Source organism: Rana temporaria, chromosome 12 (assembly GCF_905171775.1).
Source record: "Rana temporaria chromosome 12, aRanTem1.1, whole genome shotgun sequence".
NCBI classification, from domain to species: Eukaryota; Metazoa; Chordata; class Amphibia; order Anura; family Ranidae; genus Rana; species Rana temporaria.
Genome location: NC_053500.1, coordinates 117076135 through 117103891, shown reverse-complemented (window position 1 = coordinate 117103891; position 27757 = coordinate 117076135). Strand labels below are relative to the sequence as shown.

The 27757-nt window shown below is 46.4% G+C and overlaps 1 protein-coding gene across 1 annotated transcript; it reads right to left on the bottom strand.

Annotated features, from left to right (window-relative positions):
- Nucleotides 1–809: 809 nt before the first annotated feature.
- On the bottom strand, nucleotides 810–8647 carry LOC120918638 (tigger transposable element-derived protein 4-like). Its single transcript, XM_040330329.1, has 2 exons — nucleotides 8413–8647; nucleotides 810–2652 (listed from the first exon to the last, which is right to left on the bottom strand). Exons 1-2 carry the CDS (start codon nucleotides 8429–8431, stop codon nucleotides 857–859), a joined length of 1815 nt encoding a protein of 604 aa, XP_040186263.1. The 5' UTR covers nucleotides 8432–8647; the 3' UTR covers nucleotides 810–856.
- Between the last annotated feature and the right edge of the window lie 19110 nt (nucleotides 8648–27757).

Sequence of the window (27757 nt, the reverse complement as noted above, 5' to 3'; positions counted from 1 at the left end):
TTAACACATGTGATTGGAGCAATACTCCTCCCACCCACACAAGCAGCAGCAGTGGGAACATGCTCCACCTTGGGCGTTCTTCCTTAACTCCTGCAAAGCGCATGAAGAGCACCAAAAACTGTGGGTGGAAAGTTGCAGGGGAAGATGTCATTCCGATTGTAGATTTAGTCTAGTGATTGGCTGCTGCTGTCCCTGCAGCACAGATTCCAGGACGCTGCCTGGGACACGGCAATCCCGGGACAGCTTTGTAAAAAACGTGTCTGACCCAGCAAATCCGGAACAGTTGGCAAGTATGATGTAATGCAAGATTATCACGGTGTCACCATGCACCTGGGGGCCCCTTGGCAGTTCCCAGGGGTGCCCATGCTACAGTGAAGGATGCACCTAGCAAAAGTCCTTGCTTAATCATATGACACTACCCATCACAGTCAAGAATATGCAGTGGCCAAAGTATAAACCCAGCCCCGAGCAATAGCTAGGTGACACCTGGATGGATCACTTTTGCTGATTCTGTTTTTATCACTGAGAAGCTCCATAGCAGATGACCAACTAGATAAAATCTGGCATTACAAGGTCACCTTTGATTGATAATGAAAGGTGTGCTAGTGTGCTAATAGATTAATATTGCCCTCTTTTTTTATATACCCCATGCACTTTTAATTTCACTCTAGATCTTAGTACATGTGCAAACACAAACAACTTTTACAAAGTTAGAGTTTCATCTCATACAGTGTAGTTGTAGGTTCTATTGCCAGTGCTTCCTGTTTTCTATAGACCTTCTTACATTTCCCACTGGTGTTTTATTAATGGTCCAACACTCCTTCTCTGCTTAAACAAGGAGTTCCTTATCATGTTATTAAATGTTTTTCTTACTATTTGAGTTTGCCAAACATGTCTCAATTTGGTTTTGCAGTGCACAAAAAATGCTCATGTCTTGTTTTTCGCTTGACAAAAAACACTGAATCACGTCACAAGCTTGTCTGATCTCCTGAACATTGACGCACTGCCTTTTGTCTTCGGTTTTGATGGGAAATGTGGAGTCTCCTTTTCTATCAATAACCTTTGGATGTGGCTTTAAACTTGTTAGTTTGGGCTTACCACCACTGGTTGAAAAGGCAACTTGTGCTTTTTGGTTTGGAGACAGTAGACCAGTACATGTGGATTCATATTCAAGGTTTTCATGCTCATCATCATTCTCCTCTTTAATAGTGATTGTCCTGTAAGATACCTGACCTGTAGTTAATACGGCAGAATTGACAACATTACTGTTGCTCTCTTGTGAAATTGGGAAAGATATAACCTTATGAGGTCTTGCCTCTGGTGGATCATTTTTGTTTGAACAAAGAGTTTGGATAACTTCTTGCTTCTGAAAACTGGATTTTATAGTATGGGGTGTTACCCTTAACCATGCCTTGTTCATGGTATAACTAGCCTCTACAAGGGTAATCTCACTCATTTTTTGAAGTAGGGATATCTCAGGTCTCACACCAATGTTTGTGTCTTCTTTCAGTCTCTCAAGAAGAAACTGTCTGTAGAACATATTGAACTCATTTACCAACTCTTCTCCAAAATGATGGCCTGATAAAGGATTTTCCTTCGGGAAAATGCAAAGTGAGATGTTTTGGAGTTTCACTTTTGGTCCAGCATTGTGGGTAGTAAATGCCAGTAAAATTTTTCTTTCCTGTTTAGCAAGTTTGGCATCCCAGTTTAGAAGCCACTCAATAAGCAGTTTATCAGTCAAATAACCATTTTCACTGGCCTTCAGGGATACAGGAGAAAGATAGTGCGTTCCCAAGGATCTTGGTGAAAGATTGTGAGTAACTAACAATTTAAGCTTTTCTGTTCCATCTGTGTTGCAACAGAACCAGATGCAGAGGGACTCCTTTGGCTTTAAGGTCTTCCCTGGTCTTGACATGAGTCTGAATTGAAAAGAAGACCCTACAGCACAAAAAATATCTTCCAAATGGTAATCTTTGGAAATTCGAGCAAGAAGCACAGGCTTGCTTAAAGAATTGCCTTGGGCACATTGGCCATAGTGTTCCAACTGCATGTGAACATCTCGTTCTCTTTGAACATGTCTTACTGATGTTAAATGGCAACTGGAATATCTTTTATCCACTACACTGTTTGACTCCATTTTGATAATTGATGTAGGTTTTGGTAGGATTTTAACATATCTACTTTCAATAATCCCACCACCATGTCTTTTGTCGCCTAGTAGAAGATCTCCTCTGTAGAACAGTCGATATCTCTCTTTCCATCGCCACAACCATCCATTGGAAGGCTTGAACTGTGGGCAACCAATCTGCTTGGCAATGACCTCTGCCTGCCTCATAAGAATAGGTCCAGAAATGGGTAGCTTATTGGCCTTGGCAAACAAAAGCCATTCTAGCAGAGCTTCGTCTACTTTGGCATGCTTAAAAGGTCGGTTTCGTTTTCTGCTTGGATTCTCATTCTGGTTCCAACGCTCCAATATCTCGTCTCTCTTCTTCATTACTCTACTAATGGTAGACTGTGATAGACCCATATTTCTAGCCACTGATGATTGAGAGGCTTTGGGCTGCTGTAGAAGTTCCAGGATTTTCACTTTTTCTGCCAGAGTAGAGTCCCGTCTCTTTTTGCATGTTGGCAAATGATTACGGGTGTCCTTCACTAGAATAAAAATAGTATTAAAAAAATACGTAATAAGTCAAACATTAAAACTTTACATCTTAGCTAACAAAGAAGACACATCCTACCTAGTGAGCCAGTGTTATAATCATCCTGGGGTTCAACTTTGCAGCTGGCTCCCTTGCTCTCTAAACATCTGTAGTTGTCTGTATCCTGCTCTTCTGAATTTTCCTGACTACTGCATACTATGGGCTAGATTCAGGTAGGGGGACGTAAGTTTATGCGGACGTAGCGTATGTTATTTACGCTACGCCGCCGCAATTTAGAGAGGCAAGTGCTGTATTCACAAAGCACTTGCCTCCTAAGTTACGGCGGCGTATCGTAAATGGGCCCGGCGTGCCTAATTCAAATGAGGATGAGGGGGGCGTGTTTTATGTAAATGTCTAGTGACCCGGCGTGATTGACGTTTTTTATGAACATCGCATGCGCCGTCCGTGGACATATACCAGTGTGCATTGCTCCAAAGTACGCCGTTTCGAAGTGAACGTAAATTACGTCAAGCCCGATTCCCGTACGACTTACGCAAATGACGTAAAAAGATAGGCCTGTTCCGAGGCCCATACCTTGCATGGGCTGCGCCACCTAGGGAGCAGCTTTATCTTTACGTCGGCGTATCTCTAGTATAAACGGCGTAACTAATTGCGGCGAGCGCACGTACGTTCGTGAATCGGTGTATCTAGTCATTTGCATATTCTACACCGATCTCAACGGAAGCGCCACCTAGCGGCCAGCGTAAATATGCAACCTAAGATACGACGGCGTAGAAGACTTACGCCGCTCATATCTTAGCCTAATTTAAGCGTATCTGGTTTCCAGAATACGCTTAAATTTACAGCGGCGTAGATTCAGAGTTACGAAGGCGTATCTACTGATACCCCGGCGTAACTGTGCCTGAATCTAGCCCATTGTGTATAGTGGTCCAAGCAGAACCACCTCTCTAACCCCACTGCAGCTTTATGCATGCATTGGAATTCAGGATAAGCAAATCTGCCTGGGTTCAGTTTGCGAACACTTTTGCAAATCTAAAAAGCACAATAAACCCAGGGTGAGAGGACCCAACAGGGAGCACTTATGAATTCCAACAGCATGTAACGGAGCAGGTATCAGTCGAACTGACAGCATCTGCCTGGAGGGGCAGAATGCTGCCTGGCAATCTCGTACCCAAACGGGAAGATGTCCAAGAGATTGCAAACCCTAAGCTTTTCCTTCTTGTCTGAAACCTTTCCCTGCTGTTAATACTGTCCCTAACAGACATTAACCTGTCCCTACACTACCCACACACGAATGCACACCAAGACCTGGGGAGTCCGAACCTAAAAAGACTCTGCTCACACAAGAGAGCTGATATTGGATCAGATGCTTTGGAGGCCAGAGGAGATATAGACCCCAGATCTCTCCATAAAGAGGACCTGTCATGACCCATGCTATCACAAGACATGTTGTTCATCACTTGTGATAGCAATAAAGTTGATCAATATTAAAGAACAACATTTAAAGCGCTCTGTCACCCTGTGGTCACACGCAAATGCAAACGCACGTGCATAAATAAACGGTTTTTGCACCACACATGTGAGGTATCATTGCAAACGTCAGAGTGAGAGCAATGATTTTAGTGCCAGACCTCCTGTGTAGCTCTAAATTGGTAACCTGTACAGGCTTTGAAAGCATCAGAGATTTCCACGTACCGTAGTTTGGCGCTGTTACAAGGGCGTACGCAATTTTAAAGAGTGACATGTTAGGTATCTATTTACTCTGCAATGCATGATTTTTCATATTTTACCAAACAATTGGGCATTATATTGTATCAGTACAAACAACTGCCCACTGCCCCCAACTATAACTGGCCTTCGCAGCAAGGAGCCCTTGGAAGGGTGACGCATGTCAAACAAAACCAAAGAAAATTCCCAGCTCACCAGCCAGCCTGCTACCAACCAAATTATCCTGTCTAACAATTTGTGTTAAATACAGGGGTTTAGTTAGCACACATTTGCAAATGCATGTGTAAGCTGCAAAGCCACTCCACTGCACCCCAGTATTATCTGCAGTCCTAACTCTGTACATTTATAAGAGCCTCCATAGTAGAACGACATGCATTCTAATGGATAGATAGAGGGCAGGTGAGCCTGGAGGGATCCCACCCCTCCTTACAAGCACAGTGGCACACTGGACACCCAGCACATAGCACAATGGCAGCAAAGGTGTCCAGTGCAGGCAGTGGCCAGTTGTTTGCACTGATGTAATATTCATGAGGGGATGCACTGCCCACCTGGGTGTCCAGTGTGCCCCTGTACCTTTAAGGAGGGGTGAGCTCCCTCCTGGCTTACCTGCCCTCTATTTATTAACAAAGGCGTTGCTAGGGGGGTGCGGTCCGCACCGGGTGACACCCGCTAGAGGGGTGACACCATCCCGTTTTTTATTTTATTTATTTATTTTTTAGCTGACATGCCCAGCCTGCCCTGTGCAATCCCAGCCTGCCCTGTACCACCCCAGCCTGCTCTGTGCCACCCCAGCCTGCCCTGTACCACCCAGCCTGCCCTGTACCACCCAAGCCTGCCCTGTACCACCCCAAACAGCCCTATACCACCCCAGCCTGCCCTGTACCCCCCCAAACAGCCCTGTACCACCCCAGCCTGCCCTGTACCACCCAGCCTGCACTGTGCCACCACAGCCTGCCCTGTACCACCCCAGCCTGCCCTGTACCACCCCAAACTTTCCCATGCCACCCCAACTTGCCCTGTGCCACCCTAACTTGCCCTGCACCACCCCAATCTGCCCTATGCCACCATAACTTGCCCTATACCCCCCCAACCTGCCCAATGCCACCCTAACTTGCCCTGTACCACCCCAACCTTTCCCATGCCATCCCAACTTGCCCTATGCCACCCTAACTTGCACTATACCACCCCAACCTGCCCTGTACCACTCTAACTTGCCCTATACCACCCCAACCTGCCCTATGCAACCCTAACTTGCCCTATACCACCCCAAACTACCCTATATCACCCCAACATGCCCTATACCACCTTAACCTGTCCTATACCACCTTAACCTGTCCTATACCACCCCACTACACCAACCTGCCACTATACAACTCTATACTACCCTAACCTGCCACTATACTGCCCTATACTATAATTTACAGGGTCTGGTTTGGGGTGTGCCCCGTGCGCTGCCTGCTTGGTGCTGGGCAGCCTAGACAGAGGGGGGGTGACACCATGTTTTACCGCACCGGGTGACACCAACACTAGTGACGCCACTGTCTATTAAACTTCATGTTCTTCTACTATGGAGGCTCCCTCAAATTTACAAAGTTAGGACTGCAGATAATGCTGGGGTACCACCATGGAGTGGCTCCGCAGCTGTGTTAACTAAATTGTTAGACAGGAGAATTTGGCTGGTATCAGGCTGGCTGGTGGGTGAGCTGGGAATTTTCGTTGGTTTTGTTGGGCTGAATATTGTGTTTTTGTGCATTACAATTCATCAAAGTGTATTTTTTCCCCCAAAAATTGTTTTAAAACAAAATATCATAAAAACATGCAAAACCCATCTCTGGGGCTTCTGCTTAAAAAAATATATAATGTTTGGGAGTTCTAAGTAGTTTTCTAGCTTAAAGCGGAGGTCCCACGGCCATTTGTTTTTTCTTCCATTCAATTATTTTCCCCATTGCAGATGAATACTGTTTTGGTTTTCAAAATCATCCGCTGTCCGTTTTATTTAGAAAGAATAACTTATATAATTGGCATAGGGCAGTTTCTATTTTGCTTGTGGGCATGTGAAACCCACAGGCACTCATTTCCTGGATGCATTCGCCGCTCGATCCCGCGCATTCTCAGTGTTGACGGCGCGCCAATACAACAGGCAGCATCGTCGAGAGTTCCCACCCCGTTGTGATGGCAATGAATACAATAGCTACGCCCTCGTCACATGACCGGCGTCACGCGTCATCTTCCCGTTTCCATATCATGCACGATTTCGCTGGGTGGCGTTCCACACGGACTCTTGGGAAGTATTACACTTAGCACCCATGAGACAGTGCGGCGCCGGGGAATGCAGGATACACGTCAACACCCGTGGGAGCGATAGATCGGAAGCAACACTTAAGACATAAATATTAAGGTATTTAAACAGAAAAAAAGTTATTGGAGTGACATTGCAATATATATGCAATTTACTGAATGCGATAAGATACAGTTGTAAATTTGGGTGGAACTCCACTTTAAAAAGGAGAGGAATGTCAGAGATGCATTTTAATACATTTAATGCTATTAAAGGGGTTGTAAAGGTAAAAATGTTTTTCCTAAATAGCTTCCTTTACCTTAGTGCAGTCCTCCTTCACTTACCTCATCCTTCCATTTTGCTTTTAAATGTCCTTATTTCTTCTGAGAAATCCTCACTTCCTGTTCTTCTGTCTGTAACTACACACAGTAATGCAAGTCTTTCTCCCTGGTGTGGAGTGTCGTACTCGGCCCCTCCCTTGGACTACAGAGAGTCAGGACGCTCCCTCAGTTGCAGATAGAGACAGGAGCTGTGTGTTAGTGGGCATCCTGACTCTCCTGTAGTCCAAGGGAGGGGGCGAGCACGACACTCCACACCAGGGAGAAAGCCTTGCATTACTGTGTGGAGTTACAGACAGAAGAACAGGAAGTGAGAAAAAATAAGAACATTTAAAAGCAAAATCAAAGGATGAGGTAAGTGAAGGAGGACTGCTATTAGGGGGTTCAGGAAATAATTTTCCCTAATACAGCAAAGTAGAGCCACCACACTTTTTCCTTCTCTGAATTAGTTGAAGATAATTTTGTTGGATTTGATGGATGTATTTATTTATTCCCCATAACTATGGGCCAGATTCACAGAATAGATACGACGGCGTATCTCCTGATACACCGTCGTATCTCTTGTCGTATCTATGCTGCTGATTCATAGAATCAGTTCCGCATAGATAGCCCTTAGATCCGACAGGTGTAATTGACTTACACCGTCGGATCTTAGGATGCAGTACCTCGGCCGCCGCTGGGGGGAGTTTGCGTCGTAAACCAGCGTCGGGTATGCAAATTAGCAGTTACAGCGATCCACAAAGGTTTTCGCGTTCGTTACGTCGGCGCAAGTCTTTTTTTCCCGTCGCAAAGTTAAGTGTGCTATTAACATGGTGTAAAATTACTCCACCATGTTAATGTATGGCCGTCGTTCCCGCGTCGATTTTGAATTTTTTTTTTCTCCAGCGTAAGTACGTTACATACGTCGCGATTCACAAACACGTTGCGCCACCGTAATTTCGCGCAAAGCACGTCGGGAAAATTGCGAACGGAGCATGCGCAGAACATCCGGCGCGGGAGCGCGCCTAATTTAAATGGTACACGCCCCATTTGAATTGGGCGGGCTTGCGCCGGACGTGTTTACGATACACTGCCGCAAGTTTGCAGGTAAGTGCTTTGTGGATCAGGCACTTACACTGAAAACTTGCGGCGGTGTAATGTAAACGGGTTACATTGCGCCGCCGCAATTGTACCTGAATCTGGCCCTATGTGACTATAGAGTTCTCCATTACTTGCTAAAAGCTGAGTTTAAATTGGCTGATGTAACTGACAGCATAGCCTCTCTCTTTGTACTCTGTCATTGAGTAGCCCCTAAAGCGACCATAAAATATGAAACGTTTTAGCACAATTGCCATTCTCCACTTACTGGCACATATTTTCATCATTTATCCATTTTGGGGAAGACAGACGCACAATTGCTTACACCTACCCGTCTGATCTGAAGACATGTCTCCGCGTCTTAATCACCTCCCTGTTGCAGCAAGAAATCCCTTTTAAAGGCTTCCAAGGTCCACTTACAGAGCGGCTGGATTTGTAGCAAGGAGTTGAATGAACCTTCCCAAACAAGCATGTATGCGGAAGAGATTCCTGTGCAAGTGTTTATGGGAGAATTAAAAGATGGCATGACTTTTCTGGTGGCTTTGTACGGCTGCTGATGAATTTAAGAGAAAGATGGAAACCCCCTTAAATTACCCCCAACTCCTCCTCCAGCCTCATGTCGCTGCGCCTTACAGACTGGAAACCTGATTATATATATTTATATCCAGGGGAACATTTTTTATTTAAAAGCACTCGGTAATTTCAGCACTGACTGCTGCATTCAACATCTGAAAGATCTTCGCTGAGCTAAATAACATGTTGGTATTGTGTGTCAGTTAGTGCGCAGAAACAGGCAGGGGAGAAACTACAGATCATGGGGCCTGTGCAAAACAGCTTCAAACTGTACAGCTTTAGGCCTCATATACGGTGCCTTGAAATGTATTCATACTAGGGCGGTTACTGATCAAAATTTTTGCGTTCGATTAATCGTTTTTTTTTTTAAATCGATTAATCGACTAATTTCGATTAATTATAACGCACATACAGGTCCAATTACTTTTAGCTGATCTTCTCGCAGGCTGATTTCTAGTGCAGCTACCAACCACTGGAAAAATGGATAGCAGGATACAAAAAACACACAAAGGCAGCGCTCGATGGGAATAGCATTAAAACTTTTATAGTCTTCAAGTAGGTAACCAAATAAATATTGCACTGGAGATAAAATCGATGTAGCTACATAAACTGTAAAAATGGTGCGAGTAATACCAAAACGGTACCAAAAGCAGTCATAAAAACATGTAGCCAAGTATGATACTGGTATAAAAATGTGTACAACGATATCACTGCTGAATCCAGATGAGGAGGTGTTAACATCAGTCCGTCGGCATGTAGATGTCCTGTGAAGGAACTATCACAACTCCCAGTGGATGGTTGTAGAATCCCAGGTTAATAGAGGGAAGTGATAGAGGGAAGTGTAACAGCCCTTGCGTGTGGCAGATAGTAAGGTCCCGCCGGCATGCAGATATGAAGGCACAGCAGAGGAGCCCTTCAGATGGACACGGCAAGCCCCGCCGGTGTCTGTGACGTTACTGGACCTCCGATGGAACTCCCTGAAGGCCCAGAAGCCGGCGGAGAGGTGAGTACCAAACAAAAGAATTTTAATCGATCAAAAAGATTTTGATCGATCAAAAAAATTAAAGATTAATCGATTAATTAAAAGTTAATTTGCACAGCCCTAATTCATACCCCTTGAAATTGTCCACATTTTGTCATGCTACAACCAAAAATGTACATGTATTTTATTGTCACATAAGTGGAAGGAAAATGATAAATGGTTTTCATTTTTTTTTACAAATAAATATCTGAAAAGTGTGGCGTGCATTTGTATTCAGCCCCCTTTACTCTACATAGTTACATAGTTGGTAAGGCTGAAAAAAGACAACAGTTCAACCTGTGTATGTGCAGGGCCGGCGCTAGCGCAAGGCAACATGGGAACTTGCCTTACGGCGCCAGGGTGGAAAATTGACAGTGTCACTGTGTCAGTGTCTCTCTCGTCTCTGTGAGTCCCAGGATTACACACAGCAGGCATCTCCCGCTGTGTGTATTGGAGCTTAGTGTGTTAACTTTGGCCGCGCTGTGAGAAAAGTCCCGCCCTCCTCCTAGATCAGCTTGTGTGATAGGCAGAACAATGCGTCTATCACACAAGCTGATCTAGGAGGAGGGTGGGACTTTTCTAACAGCGCGGCCAAAGTTTTCACACTAAGCGCCGATACACACAGCGGGAGATGCCTGCTGTGTGTGAAGTGTAGAGGAGGAGGAAGGGAGGGGAGCGCTGCAGCCACACTTGCAGTGAGTGTGATAAATTCTCTCTCATGTCATGCTGCCCCGGCGGCCCCTCCTCTCTTCTCATCCATCCTCATTTGCTTGTGACATCATCTGGGATGGACGAGAAGAGAGGAGAGGCCGCCGGGGCAGCGTGACATGAGAGAGAACTTATCACAGATGCTTCCTGCATACTGGCTGCCAGGTAAATGCTGTGCCCCAATGTGCTCCAATATGCCCCAAGTCTGCTGTGCCTCAATGTCGTGTGCCCTGATGTGCTGTGCCCTGATGTACTGTGACCTGTGCCCTGATGTTCTGTGCCCTTTAACCTGATGTGGCCTGGTGTGCTGTACCCTGATGTGCACTGTACCCTGATGTGTTGTGCCCTGTGCATGCGTGCGTGCGCGCCGGGGGAGGGGGGGGGGGCGTCAAAATGCACCTTTGTCTGAGTTGGCAAAAATCCTTGCACTGGCCCTGTGTATGTGTATCAGTGTCTATAATGTTTTCCCATATCCCTGTATGTTGTGTCCTTTAAAGGGTCACTAAAGGAAAAAATGTTTTTGCTGAAATGACTGTTTACAGGGTATAGAGACATAAACGTTAACTGATTCCTTTTAAAAATGATTAAAAATAGATTAAATTCAATCATATAATGTGCCTCTAGTTTCACTTTCGGTTTTAAACTGGTTTCATGTTTCTGTGAAGTAAAGAGACCCACAGAACAAAAACAAACAAATCCAGGGCAGTGTTTTGTTTTTAAAATGAATCTGATTGGTTCTGTTAAGTTTTAGACACACAGTAATGACAGCTTAGACCACCGTGAAAAGCTCCCAGTACCATGGTTATAAGGAAAAAGACAACCAGGAAGTGTGGAGATCACAGCAGAATTACAGCAACTTCAAAGCAAAAATGAACAATAAGGACATGAAACCAGTACTGCAGTAAGGTAAAGGAAGCTATTTAGCTAAAAAAAAAAAAATTCCTTTTAGTGACCCTTTAAGATGTACATCTAAGGCCGGGTACACACGGACAAACATGTATGGTGAAAGCGGTCCGTCGGACCGTTTTCACCATACATGTCTGCCAGAGGGCTTCTGTACGATGGTTGTACACACCATCGTACAGAAGTCCGCGCGTAAACAATACGCGGGGCGTGTCCGCGGTGTCGCCGCGTCGATGACGCGGTGTCGCCGCGACAATGACGCGGCGACGTGGGCGGCCCGCCTTTAAAATGCTTCCACGCATGCGTCGAAGTCATTCGACGCATGCGAGGGACGGCGGGCGCCTGGACATGTACGGTAGGTCTGTACTGACGACCGTACATGTCCGAGCGGGCAGAATTCCAGCGGGCTGTTTTAAAACAAGTCCAGGAATATTTGTCTGCTGGGAAAAGGCCCGGCGGGCAAATGTTTGCTGGAATTCGGCCCGCTCGCGCCCACACACGACCAAACATGTCTGCTGAAACTGGCCTGCGGGCCAGTTTCAGCAGACATGTTTGGTCGTGAGTATGGGGCCTAAGAGTCTCTTAAAAATATCCATACTCCCTGCAGCCACCACCAATTGCGGGAGAGTGTTCCACATCCTTATAGCCTTGACAGTGAGGAACCCCCTACGCAGTTTATGGTTTTTATTGCTTCTCCTCCAGTCTCATTGTGTGCCCTCATGTCCTTTTACACTCTCTGGGACTGAATAGTTTATTTTGTGTTTGTAGTCGTTCCTTATAATTGAGGTCCTCCAGTCCCCTTATTAGTTTTGTTGCCTTTCTTTGGACTCTCTCCAGCTCAAGCACATGCCTTCGGAGGACTGCTGACCAGAACTGGATGGAAACCTCTAGATGTGGCCTAACCAGAGTTTTATAAGGTGGCAGAATTATAGTTTTATCCCTGGAGTATATTCTTTTTTTTATGCATGCTAACATTCTGGCTGCTTTGGCAGCTGCAGCTTGACACTGCATGCTGTTGCTCAATCTGTTATCTATTAGCACCCCTAGATCCTTCTCCATCCTTTATTCTCCCAGAGGTTCTCCACCTAGTGAATATTTAGCATTTATTTTTTTTGCCCCTAAATGCATTACTTTACATTTCTCCACTAGGGTTGAGTTTGGTGTTCGACTCGAACGTATGTTCGACTCGAACATCGTCTGTTCATACGTTCGACGAATTTCGAAACAAAACGGGTCGTTCGCGCCAAATTCGAGTGACGCGCGTCGGCCCATAATTCACTGCGGCGGTGCGCGCTGATGATTTGCCAAGCATGCACCATGACCCTGCATGCTTGGCCAATCACAAGGCGCTTTGGCCAATTATGGCTCAGGGGGTTTAGTACACATCCTACACTATATAAGGCCGCCTGTAAGGCGGCCGCGTGTAGTGTTGTTCCAGCTTTGTTAAAGAAAAGAACAGTCAGACAGTTAGAGAGAGAGAGATAGATAGAGACACAGTGGGGTAGATTCACATACCTTTTGCGGCGGCGTATCTCCAGATACGCCGCCGTAATTTGAATTCCGCGCCTGCGTAGCGTTACGCCGATTCACAAAGGCAGTTACGCTGAAAAAATAGGCTTCCTCCACCGACGTAACTTGATTGCGGCGGCGTAGAATTGTGTGCAATATAACTTTGGCCGCTAGGGGGCGCTTCCGTTGTTGTCGGCGTAGAATATGCTAATTTCCTAGATACGCCGATTCACAAGCGTACGTGCGCCCGGCGTTCGTTTTTTAACGCCGTTTGCGTTAAGGCTTTTTCGGTGTAAGGCTGCTCCTGCTATTAGGAGGCGCAGCCAATGTTAAGTATGGATGTCGTTCCCGCTTCGAAATTTGAATTATTTACGTTGTTTGCATAAGTCGTTCGCGAATAGAGCTGGACGTAATTTACGTTCACGTCGAAACCAATACATCGTTACGCCATACTTGGAAGCAATGCACACTGGGATATGTACACGGACGGCGCATGCGCAGTTCGTAAATCACGTCAATCACGTCAGGTCATCACATATTACCATAAAACACGCCCCCCTTCCCCATTTGAATTACGCGCGCTTACGCCGGCCCCATTTACGCTACACCGCCGCGACTTACGGAGCAAGTGCTTTGTGAATACTGCACTTGCTCCTGTAAGTTGCGGAGGCGTAGCGTAAATACACTACGCTGCGCCGCCGTAACTTATATCGTAGCTACCTGTATCTACCCCAGTGTCATTTCTACTAGATAAATAGATAGATAGATAGATAGATAGATAGATAGATAGATAGATAGATAGATAGATAGATAGATAGATAGAGCAGGAAGGCTAGTCAGTTTAGTTAAATTTACAGTGTGTAGAGGATATATATACATCCTAGCGTTGTACATATATTTATACACTGTATAGCTTAGCTAGATCAGCTATTCCTATTGTTAGGCAGTAGATTGTGCTAGATGCAGTGCTCTAACATGTTGTATTGCCTGCATAGTGTTTAGTTTACACCTAAACATAGTACTCAGTGTTAGTGGACGTGTGCTATTTAATTGCCCATAAACGCATTAGCTGTTACTGCACGTGGGCTATTTAATAGTGTAAAAAGGGATATTGCGTGAGTGAGAACGTTGTTCGCAGTCGGTAGAAAACGTTGTGTTTACACACGGCTCTCCCCGTTCTTCAGCTCCGGGGACCGATCGCGGGACTCTAGCGGCGATTGGGTCCGCGTGTCCCGTGGCCGTGGTCACGGAGCTCCAGACTGGTTCGCGGGAGCGCGCAGCCATTCTGCCGACGTATATTAGCGTTAGGCGGTACTTAAGTGGTTAATGAGCGAGCTGTTCCCTCTGCCCAGTCAATATTGGAGTAAATGTAGTCCCCCATTATGATTAAATTTCCCTGTCTCCCTGACAATTCTAACTGAGATAGTAGTTCCAGCTCCTCCTCCTCTTCATGTTGGGTGGCCTATAACATACCACCACTATTAATTTCCTACTTACTTCTTCTCTTTGAAGTTCTACATAATGTCACTCCTCTCTACCACCATCATTTTTTAAATATAGACACACACCTCCCCTCTTATACCTTCCCTGTCCTTTCGATACAAGGAATAACCCTGTATATTGGCCAGCCAATCGTGTGAGCTGTCCAACTAAGTTTCAGTTATTACCATAAAGTCTAAGTCCTCCTCATGTAATAGCAGCTCCAGATCCACTATTTTGTTAGTTAGGCTTAGGGATGAGCCGAACACCCCCCGGTTCGCGGCAGAACATGTGACCTGTGTCCTGATCCGTCCTGCACCCCTCTGCCTTGTTCCATGCCCTTGTACCCAGTCGTGTCCCCTTCCTTGCATCCCTGTTGCCTTTGAAATTGTATATAGATAGCAGTTAGGTTCATTAGTTTTTTTTTGTTCTTGTTTGCTGGAGTGGTTTATGTTTTCACTAGTTGCTGTGTATGTTTATTGGTGTGTGTTCACTTTAAATAAATATCACTTTAATGATAAATACTTTGTTTGGTCTCAGGTGGGGAATAGGCAACACATGTCCTCACCGCCTATCAAATGCCCTCTAAAAAGTGATCCACCACAGATCACTCTTTAGATGACGACTCAAATATAGATAAGCCCTAAAGATAGCCATACATGGATTGAAATTTGGCTGGTTCAGTAGAAACTGGCAGAATTTTGATCCATGCATGAGCATTGAGCAGGCTGATTATACTGAAGTCAATATACTGATCCACTTCTGTACAACCAGCCTGTTGTTTTTTTCATGAGTGATCAGTGCCACTGGCTATAGCCAGCAACGTATCAGTGGCCCGGATTCAGAGAGCAATTGTGCCTGCGTAACCATAGTTACGCAGCGCAATTGCTTACTTGCGCCGGCGTTACGAATGCTCCTGATTCAGGAACATCGTAACGCCGACTGCAGCCTAAAATCTGCGTGGCATAAGGCTCTTATGCCACGCATATCTTAGGCTGCATTATTGCGATGGCCGCTAGGGGGCGCTCCCATTGTGCTCAGTGTATAGTATGCAAATTGCATACTAACACCGATTCACAATGTTGCGCGAGCCCTGCGTACGCAAGTTACGTCGTTTCCGTACGGCGTGTTTAGCGTAAGGCTGCCCCTTCTAATAGTAGGGGCAGCCAATGCTAAAGTATACCCGTCGTTCCCGCGTCGCGAAATTTGAATTTCACGTCGTTTGCGTAAGTGATTCGTGAATGGCGCTGGACGCCATTCACGTTCACTTGGAAGCAAATGACGTCCTTGCGACGTCATTTGCCGCAATGCACGTCGGGAACGTTTCCCGACGGAGCATGCGCTCTACGCTCGGCGCGGGAGCGCGCCTAATTTAAATGATTCCCGCCCCCTACGGGATCATTTACATTAGGCGCCCTTACGCAGGGCAAGTTTACACAGCGCACACGCAATTTACGGAGCTACTGCTCCGTGAATCGCGGGTAGCGCAGGAAATTTGCGGGGGCGCAGGGCAAAAACGCTGCCCTGCTCCTCCGTAAAAAAGGGGCAATTCTACCTGAATCTGGGCCAGTGTGTTTTGTTGGCGGGGAAATCTTCCCACTGTCAGAACATTAGTTCAACAGCAGTAGCGATTCTTAACAATTCCTTTACAGCACATGCACCAGTGTCGTCACCGGCTGCTTGCTCTATGGAATATTTCCTAAACGTTGCACGTTTAGAAGATATTTATTCTACCTACAGGTAAGCTTCATTATAAGCTTACTTGTTTATAAAAGTAGCTGAAAATACTTTAATAACACTTTATCTGTGTATAGGCAGATAGATGAATGCCTATTTCTGGTTATCCACTAGAGGGCAGTGTGGCTTTATCAAATGCAAAATGAATAGTTATAGTTTCAGATGAAAAAGGTAGAACTTTACTAAAAAATATTTTGATGTTAGATTAGTATTAAAGTAGATTTCCCATCTAAACAAACACTTTACTATGATTAACTGTAATCTGTAAAGGTAGAGCTATTTAATACAGAGGAGTCCAAATTCTAAGAAAAATCTGAATTCCCACATATCATCTCAGAATAATATCTGATAAAAAAAATCTGACATATCAGACATGCAGAATTATATCTAAGATAATATTTTAGAATTCTGATGTAATATCTTTGGGTGTTCAAAATCTGGCATACAGTATTGATGCTGATCTATTAACCGCTTGCCAACAGACTCGCGATGATATATGACGGCAGAATGGCACGGCTGCGCAAATGGGCATACCAGTATGTCCCTCTGTCATCGCAGGTTAGACGGCGCACGCGTGCGGCAGGAGCATGCCCGCGGGTCCCGCTGACTCTATGTCCGCCGGTGGCCCGCGATCGGGGGCGTGGAGAGGCAGAACAGGGAGACAAAGGCATTTCCCTATTCTGCCTAGCAACATGACAGGGGTCTACTGTTTCCAGTGATCGGGAGCAATGATCTCTGTCATGTTCTAGTGAGCCCATCCCCCCTACAGTTAGAACACACAAAGGGAACACACTTAACCCCTTGATCGCCCCCTAGTGTTTAACCCCTTCCCTGCCAGTGACATTTGCACAGATCACAGTTTTTTTTATATAGCACTGATCGCTGTATAAATGTTAATGGTCCCAAAATAGTGTCCGATCTATCCACCGCAGATAATACAATATAATAGAAATGCCATAAATCTATCCCCTATTTTGTAGACGCTATAACTTTTGCGCAAACCAATCAATATAGGCTTATTATTAGTAGAAAAATACATATCGGCCTAAACTGAGGAAGACATTTTTTTTATATATATATATATATATATATTTTTTTTGGGGGGGGGGGGGATATTTATTATAGCAAAAAGTAAAAAATATAGTTTTTTTTGTTTATAGCGCAAAAAATAGAAACTGCAAGGGGGTGATTAAATACCACCAAAAGAAAGCTCTATTTGTGGGGGAAAAAAGGACGTCAATTTTGTTTAGGCGCCACGTCGCACGACCGTGCAGTTGTCAGTTAAAGCGACGCAGTGCCGTATCGCAAAAAATGCTCTGGTCATTAAGGGGGTAAATCCTTCCGGGGCTAAAGTGGTTTAAATTGTATTTACATCTTTGCCTTGCTGCCTTGCTTTGCCATTTGTTTTAAATGGCACACCAACAAGCTTTGCAGTACACTGCTACATATTTCAAGGCATCATATTGCAGTGGCAGAACTACCAGGGTCGCAAAGATAGAGCTAGCCACCGTGGAGCGGGGCCCCAAGAAGGCAGGAAGGGGGTCTGCTGCACTACATATGAAAGAGTCCTGCTGCAGGACCGTAACAAAGGGCCCCATGGGCCTTGGGATCAGTGGGGAGGGACCTGGGCGCAGAGGGAAGGGCCCCCGGGACTGAAGCAAAGGGCCTGGGGATCAATAGGTTAGGGGGGCCCTTCATGGTTTCTTGTACAGGGGCCCTGAAAGTTCTAGTTACGCCTCTAAGTATCGGGTCAGGCATCGGGAGCATTTGCGCGAGCACAAGTACTCGCGCAAATGCTCGGTATCGGTCCCGATACCGATACTAGTATCGGGACAACCCTAATAAATAACATTTGCGTTTGATGATCGGTGATGATCATCGTAACAGCAAATATTTTAACAGTTATGACTCATTATTTACTATTGTGATGCTGTGATTGGATTCCAAGCATGACTATTGTATACTACGTGTCATGTGATCACACAGCAATCATGTGGGATCTGGGCTGCTCATAGCGGCCTTATACTGAGCAGGTGGAGTATTAAAACATGGGCCACCAGAAAGGTAAGTAGACATTACAACATCTTCATTTTTTCAGTGGGCTTTGTTTACTTTGGACCCTGTGGTCACATGGTCACTTAATGGATTGAATGCTCAGATTCTTGCTTAAAACCCAATTGTGGAGGTTCACGTTAGGATCCCTGCAGCCAGTAGTGTATTTAGGTTTTGTGCTGCCCTAGGCCTGACTAAACTCGTGCACCCCCTTATTTAAATATGACCCACCCCTTCCTGTCAAGACTACACCCCTTTCTGTTTAAAACACCCCTGAAATTTTCGAGTGGGGACACTAGTTCTTAGGCCCTGGGGGGATTGGATCCCCTTAACTTGCATAGATTTCCTCTCACTTCCTGTTTTGCTATGGGGCAGGAAGTGAAGGAAAATCTCTGCAATGGGACAGGGATGGTAGAAAATAAACTGACAGGGACTTTAACCCTCCCTTACTCTATCCAAAATGAAAGAAAAAAGTGTTGCCTATAGTTCAACTTTAAGCACGAGTTTCTGATAACTTTATGGAGAGGACAAAGAAGATATAATCATGCCAATGGTGCAGCAGAAAACATATAACACAGTGAGGAAGGTTTGTGGTCCAGGATGATGCGACAGTCAAAATTAGAAGCAGCTTGCATTACACTAACAGTGTAGGGCAGGCCGGTGGGGACTCTTTCTGTGCTGCCACCCTGCAAAGTAATGCCCTAGGCATGGGCCTTGTTGGCCTAGGCCAGGATACAGCGTTGCCTGCAGCCTATACACACCCTCAAAACACACCCATGGAAAATTTGCTAAAAAACAGAGAGAACATACAAGTCCAGACAAATATCGTCCTCAATAGAACCCCATCAATGGTAGGAAGGCCTAACCCTTTAGATATCTATGATGCCACATCTTGTCTTATCTACTCCACAGGTATCTGAAATGCCTGATTGCGCTTCGTGTCCACATGCAGTGCCTGTTTATAGTAAATCAATACATGGTCTCTTCTGAGTGCAGATGACCATTTATCTCTCTATCACAGACATGTCAGTGCAAGGAAAAATATCATTATCTCTATTCCCGTTCAATTTCCGATTCATATATGCTTTATTAATTATGGCTTTGTTTAATATTTAATGACATTCAATACATCAGTCAGAGAGTGTCCATTAAACCTTGGTGTAGCCGAATGCAGAGATATGCAGGAGCACTGAGAGTCTGACATTTCTCTTGTTTGCTAGCGGAAAACTTGTACATTTATCAACTGGTTTTAAGAAATCGTCCCTGGAAATGTGTGTCCTTAAAAATGTCCCTGGTTGTCACAATTGGTTGATTGTACTTCAAAACCCTTCTTTATCTACCAATTAGTGGTGTTTCCCGACCAGGTTGCCATTTGGGTTTCCCCAGGGTGCCATGAGAATGAGACCCAGTTTGCCCTAGATTAGAGATGCATGAGAGAAGTGATTGGGGGTAGGGGACTTTTATATGATGGAGGGACACTGTTGTGATGGGGGAACACAGATGTGATGGGAAGACTCTGATAAGTGGAATATGATGTCATGGAGAGCTATTTGGTGCTATTTAATCACTGCTGTTTTTTTTTTATTAAAAGTTTAAAAATGTTTAGTTGTTTCTGTTAAAAAAAAAAGTAGCCCAACCCCTGAAAAACAACCCCACATTATAACCCCTTGTCCACCAAATGATTTGGAAAAGTGCACAAAACAAGGTCCATAAAGACATGGATGAACGAGTTTGGGGTGGAGGAACTTGACTGACCTGCACCTCAACCCGATAGAACACCTTAGGCCTCGTACACACGGACGGACTGTCCGATGAAAACGGTCCCCCGGACTGATTTCATCAGACATGTCTGCTGCCGAATTTTGGTCTGATGGTTGTACACACCATCAAACCAAAATCCCCGCGGACAGGATACGCGGTGATGTGGCCGCGCCATCCCCGCGATGATGACACAGCGACGTGCGCGACCCTGGAAGGTCAATGCTTCCACGCATGCGTCGAATCATTTCGACGCATGCGAGGGCTTTCGGCTGAGCGGACATGTCCGGTAAGTCGTACAGACGACCGAACATGTCCGACGGACAGGCTTCCAGCGGACATGTTTCTTAGCATGCTAAGAAACATTTGTCCGCTGGAAACCTGTCCGATCCGCCGGAAAATTGTCCGGTCGGACGTACAGACGACCGAACATGTCCGCTGAAACTGGTCTGCGGGCCAGTTTCAGCAGACATGTTCGGTCGTGTGTACGAGGCCTTAGAGATGAATTAGAGCGGTGACTGCGAGCCAGGCCTTCACCTCCAACATCAGTGCCTGACTCCACAAATGCACTTCTGGAAGAATGGTCAAACATTCCCATAGACACACTCCTAAACCTTGTGGACAGCCTTCCCAGAAGAGTTGAAGCTGTTATAGCTGCAAAGGGATAGCCAACTCAATATTGAACCCTACGGACTAAGACTGGGATGCTAATAAAGTTCATGTGCGTGTAAAAGCAGGTGTCCCAATACTTTTGGTAATATATAGCCGGATTCAGGTAGAGCGGCGTATATTTGAGCGGGCGTAGCGCAGCTCATATGCACTACGCCGACGTAACATAGAGAGGCAAGGCCAGTATTCACAAAGCACTTGCTCCCTAAGTTACAGCGTAAATGGGCCGGCGTAAGCCCGCCTAATTCAAAGTAGGCAGGTAGTGGGCGTGTTGTATTAAAATGAATCGTGACCCCATGTAATTAAAGCGCCGAACGAACGGCGCATGCGCGCGCATTCTCAGAATCATGTCGAATTTACACTCTAAGATACGACGGCTCAATGGCAACGACGTGAACGTAACCTACGCCCAGCCCCATTCACGTACGACTTACGTAAACAACGTAAAATCCGACGGCAGTTCCGACGTCCATACCCTAACATACTTAGACCAGCTTTTTGGTGGCTTATCTTTACGCCAGACGTACGCCTTACGTAAACGGTTTAGCTTACTGCGACGGGCGCAAGTACGTTCGTGAATCGGCGTATCTCGCTCATTTACATATTTGACGCGTAAATCAATGGAAGCACAAGATACGACGGCACAGGAGACTAACGTCGGTCATGGGAAGTCAAAATTCAGGCGTATCTTGTACCGTGAATTAGGGGCATAGATACGACGGCGCATCCGTGGACTTACGCGGCGTATCATTATATACGTCGGCGTAAGTCTTTGTGAACCCGGGCCATAGTATATATGTGAAAATCAATAAGTCCTGATGGCCTGTCTCATTTCTTGAGCCCAGAAAATGCCAGGACAGTACAAAGACCCCCATATGACCACTTTTTGAAAAGTAGACAGTTCAATAAAAAAAATGTAATATATTTTAAATATATATATTTTTTCATTTTTTTTTTCACTTTCTTTTTAAATGATTTTGACCAGTACTGTGGATAAATTACTCAAATGCCGCAACACACTATGTGCTAAATACTTTAACTGATAACCATTCACCTCGGTGGTTCCCTCAATCTCCATCCACCATCTTTATGGCCCCTTTCACATTGGGACGTTTTTCATGCGGTACAGCGCTAAAAATAGCGCTGCTATACCGCATGAAAAATCATGCCCTGTACTCTTCAATGTGAAAGCCCGAAGGCTTTCACATTGAAGCGATGCGCTAGCAGGAGCGCTCCAAAAGTCCTCCTAGCCGTATCTTTACCGCGGTATAGGAGCGGTGTGTTCACCGCTCCTATACCGCGCCTTCCCATTGAAATCAATGGGAAAGCGCGGTAATACCGCGGTAATACCGCCGCAACGCGGGCGGTATTAACCCTTTTTCGGCCGCTAGCGGGGGTTAAAACCTCACCGCTAGTGCCCGAATATCGCGGTAAACACGATGGTATAGCCGCGCTACAAGTAGCGCGGCTATATTGTCACCACGGGTCCACGCCTCAGTGTGAAACCGGCCTTAGTGAAACCTCCGGCTCAGTTCACGCTGGTGCGATGCGGGAATTCAGTGCGGGTTCCCACATCACACCTGAATCACACCGTGGTTCACAATGACATTTGCGAACTGCTGGGGTGTCAAAGTAAAGTTAATGACACCCCCAGATCGGTTCGCAGATCGCAGTGCGAACTGTGAAATAGTGCAAGAATTGGATTGCATAGGTGTGAACACCCATGCGATCCGATTCCAGTGCGGACCAAAAAAAGGGCCCTGCACCATTTTGGTGCGAATGCGATTTCAGCCATACAGTTCCACTTTGAAGTATTCAACACACTCAGCTTACCTGGGTCCCCCCAAAATTTCACTTACTTAAAGCTGAACTACAGGACATGCAAATATTACCCAAATATAAGGGTCATGTGTATTCCTACTTGAACCTTGGTGAGCTCTGTGTATTTCCACCAGATCTGTGCAGTAATCCAGTGTGATGCCGCGTACACACGATCTTTTTTCGGCATGAAAAAAAAACGAAGTTTTTCAGCATGTCCAAAAAACGAAGTTTTTCCAACTTCATCATTAAAAACGACGTTGCCCACACACCATCGTTTTTGAAAAATTATGAACAAAGCGCGGTGACGTACACCACGTACAACGGCCCTCTAAAGGGGAAGTTCTATTCGCCTTTGGGCTGCTTTTAGCTGATTCCTTGTTAGTAAAAGACGATTCGCGCTTTTTTGTCTGTTACAGCGTGATGAATGTGCTTACTTCATTATAAACGGTAGTTTTACCTGAACGAGCGCTCCCGTCTCATAACTTGCTTCTGGGCATGCGCAGGTTTAAAACTTCGTTTTTGCCCACACACGATCATTTTTAACAACACAAAAAACGACATTTTAAAAAACGTTGTGAAAAAATGCAACATGTTCGAATTTTTCAGAAGCCGAAAAACGATGTGAAGCCCACACACGATCATTTTAAATTAAGTTTTTAAAAACTTTGGGCCAGATTCTCAAAGAGTTACGCCGGCGTAACTCCGAATCTAAGCTCGTCGTATGTCTAAATGTATTCTCAAACTGAGATACACTTAAACATGCCTAAGATACGACAGCCTGCGCCGTCGTATCTTAGGGTGCAATATTTACGCTGGCCACTAGGTGGCGCTTCCATTGCGGTCGGCGTAAAATATGAAAATTAGTCGTTACGCCGATTCACGAACGTACGATTGCCCGTCGCAGTAAATTTACGCCATTTCCGTAAGAGATACGCGGCGTAAAGATAAACATGCCCCCTAGGTGGCGTACTCAATGTTAAGTATGGCCGTCGTTCCCGTGTCTAAATTTGAAAATTTTACGTTGTTTGCATAACTCGTCCGTGAATGGGGCTGGACGCCATTTATGTTCACGTCGAAACCAATGACGTCCTTGCGACGTCATTTAGTGCAATGCACGTCGGGAAAATTTAGAAACGGCGCATGCGCAGTACGTTCGGCGCGGGAACGCGCCTAATTTAAATGATCCACGCTCCCTACCCGGATCATTTGAATTAGGCGGGCTTGCGCCGGGGGATTTACGCTACGCCGCCGCAACTTTACAGGCAAGTGCTTTGTGAATCAAGCACTTGCCCGTAAAACTTGCGGCGGCGTAACGTTAATACGATACGTTACGCCGCCGCAGATCTACGTGAATCTGCCCATTTGGTTTTTTTTATGCCGAAAAACGATCATGTGTACGCGGAATGAGACTTTCCCTCTGTGTAGGATCTTCCTGTAATAAAGACCGCTCACTGCTGCTCTCCCTCTTTGTGCAGGGTGACTGGTCCTGTCTCCGCCCCCTCCTGCACAGGCTACGTACAGCACAGTGATGATGTCATGTCAATGTAATATCTGGGTTTGCAGAGGCATTTGATACACACAAAGTGGATTTATAATCTTTTCGGTTATTGAGAAGTATATTTAATAAAGAATTTAGGGCCAGATTCACAAATGAGATACGACAGCGTTTCTCCTGATACGCCGTCGTATCTCTGTTTCTATCTATGCGACTGATTCATAGAATCAGTTACGCATAGATAGCCAGAAGATCCGACAGGTGTAATTGTTTTACACTGTCGGATCTTAGGATGCAGTACCGCGGCCGCCACTGGGGGGAGTTCGCGTCGTAAACCAGCGTCGGGTATGCAAATTAGGAGTTACGGCGGATCCACGCCGGTTTTTCGCGTTCGCTACGTTGCCGCTAGTCAAGTTTCCCGTCGCAAAGTTACACTTTTTTTTGGTGCCTTAACTTTAGTCAGCAAGTGTATTGCTGTCTAAAGTATGGCCGTCATTCCCGCGTCGAAATTTAAAAATCAACGTCGTTTGCGTAAGCCGTCCGGGAATACGGAAGTACGCTACGCGCGTCGCCGTTCAAAAAAATGACGTCACGGCGCGCAAAGCACGGCGGGAGTTCGGAAACGGAGCATGCGCGGTAGGTCCGGCGCGGGAGCGCGCCTAATTTAAATGGCACACGCCCATTTAAATTGGCCCGCCTTACGCCGGAGGCCGCCGGCGTAGGTTTTCATCGCAAGTGCTTTGTGAATCAGGCACTTGCGATGAAAAATTGCGGCGGTGTAACGTATCTAGGATACGTTACGCCGCCGCGATTCTACGTGAATCTGGCCCTTACTGCTTGGAGTTCACCTTTAATACATTTAAGACTGACCTAAATGTAGATTGAAATGCCTTCTCCAGGGATCACTTTCCTACTCCAATTTTATACATGTAACTGATCTTTCTCAATACATTGGCCAGCAAACAAATGTTTTATCCTCACTAAGAAAAGAGAGATATGCAGAATAAAGTATATATTGGATTTAATATACAGGCGCCCGCAGTCTATGATGTTATTGAGGTGCTTTGCAAACTTTATACATCCTTCTCGAAATAAAAAAAGCATATTGTAGATGAAGCACTAAATCTGCTTATTATTTTCCTATTTAGGGAGGCCTGGAAAAAATATTATCTTTTGTTTTATACCGAGACTGGAAAATCACATTGTCATGGAAACCGGAATGAAGTGATGGGGGGGGGGGGGAGAGGGGAGGGCTTCGCAGAAAGGTACAGAAATATTATACTCATTTAAATCATCACCGTCACTGACATGCACTTAACCCCTGGCGATCCGGGGGATCTGTAAGGAAACGCAAGCCGCGACCGGCGCATTATTTTTATTTAGAAAATATCGGTGAGATATGCGATTGCTTCCACATCTCCAAACGTTTAGCATAGCTACACCGGATATCTTCTTCTATCCTTTTATTCAAGTCTCTTCTATGATCTAAGACTGGAAGGTCAAAGGTCAGTCCCCCTCATCAGAGATTTTTTCAAAAATAGCAGACAAATGTTTATCAAATAAAATGACTGTTCTCCATAGGGAAGAATGTGGAGGAAAAAAAATATTTATTTCTGTGCATAAACAAACTTCAGGGTTTGTACAAATTATAACATTGTAACATTTAGAAAGGAAAAGTCATCACTCAGGGGTAGGCAGCCCTTTGAGCAGAGCGTGCCAAAAAATGTTTTCAAAGAAATTGAGCGTGCCGATTTTAGAACAACAGTAAATGCTGTAAAGTACCTTAGTAGTGAGAAATTAATATCCTGCACTGTCACGCTTCAGATCAGCCCCAATTTATGCAACTTCACACCTCAGATCACTGTCCCCCCTGCACATCAGACCCACCACTGTCCCCCCTGCACATCAGACCCACCACTGTCCCCCCTGCACATCAGACCCACCACTGTCCCCTCTGAAAATCTGTTTCACCACTGTACCCCCCTGCACATCAGACCCACCACTGTCCCCTCTGAAAATCTGTTTCACCACTGTACCCCCCTGCGCATCTGCCCCACCACTGTACCCCCCTGCACATCTGCCCCACCACTGTACCCCCCTGCTCATCTGCCCCACCACTGTACCCCCCTGCTCATCTGCCCCACCACTGTACCCCCCTGCTCATCTGCCCCAGCACTGTAACCTTCTGCACATCTGGCCCACCACTGTACCCCCCTGCTCATCTGCCCCACCACTGTAACCCCCTGCTCATCTGCCCCACCACTGTACCCCCCTGCGCATCTGCCCCAGCACTGTACCCCCCTGCTCATCTGCCCCACCACTGTACCCCCTGCTCATCTGCCCCACCACTGTACCCCCTGCGCATCTGCCCCAGCACTGTACCCCCCTGCTCATCTGCCCCACCACTGTACCCCCCTGCTCATCTGCCCCACCACTGTAACCCCTGCTCATCTGCCCCACCACTGTACCCCCCTGCGCATCTGCCCCAGCACTGTACCCCCCTGCACATCTGCCCCACCACTGTACCCCCCTGCACATCTGCCCCACCACTGTACCCCCCTGCACATCTGCCCCAACATTGTAACCTCCTGCACATCTGTCCCACCACTGTAACCCCCTGCATATCTGCCCCACCACTGCACCCCCCTGCACATCTGCCCCACCACTGTACCCCCCTGCACATCTGCCCCAACATTGTAACCTCCTGCACATCTGTCCCACCACTGTAACCCCCTGCATATCTGCCCCACCACTGTACCCCCCTGCACATCTGCCCCACCACTGTACACCCCTGCACATTTGCCCCAACACTGTATCCCCATACTCATCTGCCCCACCACTGTAACCACCCTGCTCATCTGTCCCACCAATACACCACGTACCACATTGCTCATCTGCCCCAACAATTTACCCCCTTTCTCATCTGCTCCACCACTGTAACCCCTGCACATCTGCCCCACCACTGTAATACCCTGCTCATCTGCCCCACCACTGTACCCCCCTACTTATCTGTCCCACCATCACACCTCCCACCATCTGCCCCAGTGCTCTACCCCCTGTTTTTCTGCCCCAACACTGAACCCCCTGCTCATCTGCTCCACCACTGTATCCCCCCTGCTCATCTGCCCCACCACGTACCACCTTGCTCATCTGTCCCAACAATTTACCCCCTTTCCCATCTACCCCACCACTGTAACCCCTGCACATCTGCCCCACCACTGTAACCCCTGCACAACTGCCCCATCACTGTAATACCCTGCTCATCTGTCCCACCAATACACCTCCTTTCACATTTGCCCCACTGCTCTACCCCCTGTTATTCTGCCCCAACACTGAACCCCCTGTTCATCTGCCCCACCACTGTACCCCCATGCTCATCTGCCCCATCACAGTAAACCCTCTGCTCATCTGTCCCACCAATACACCTCCTTTCACATCTGCCCCACTGCTCTACCCCCTGTTATTCTGCCCCAACACTGAACCCCCTGCTCATCTGCCCCACCACTGTACCCCCATGCTCATCTGCCCCATCACCGTAACCCTCTGCTCATCTGTCCCACCAATACACCTCCTTTCACATCTGCCCCACTGCTCTACCCCCTGTTTTTCTGACCCAACACTGAACCCCCTGCTCATCTGCTCCGCCACTGCATCCCCGCTGCTCATCTGCCCCACCACGTACCACCTTGCTCATCTGCCCCAACAATTTACCCTCTTTCTCATCTACCCCACCACTGTAACCCCTGAACATCTGCCCCATCAATGTAATACCTGCACATCTGCCCCACCTCTTTACCCCCCTACTCATCTGTCCCACCAATACACCTCCTTTCACATCTGCCCCACTGCTCTATTTTCTGCCCCAACACTGAACCCCCTGCTCATCTGCTCCACCACTGTATTCCCCCTGCTCATCTGCCCCACCACGTACCACCTTGCTCATCTGTCTCA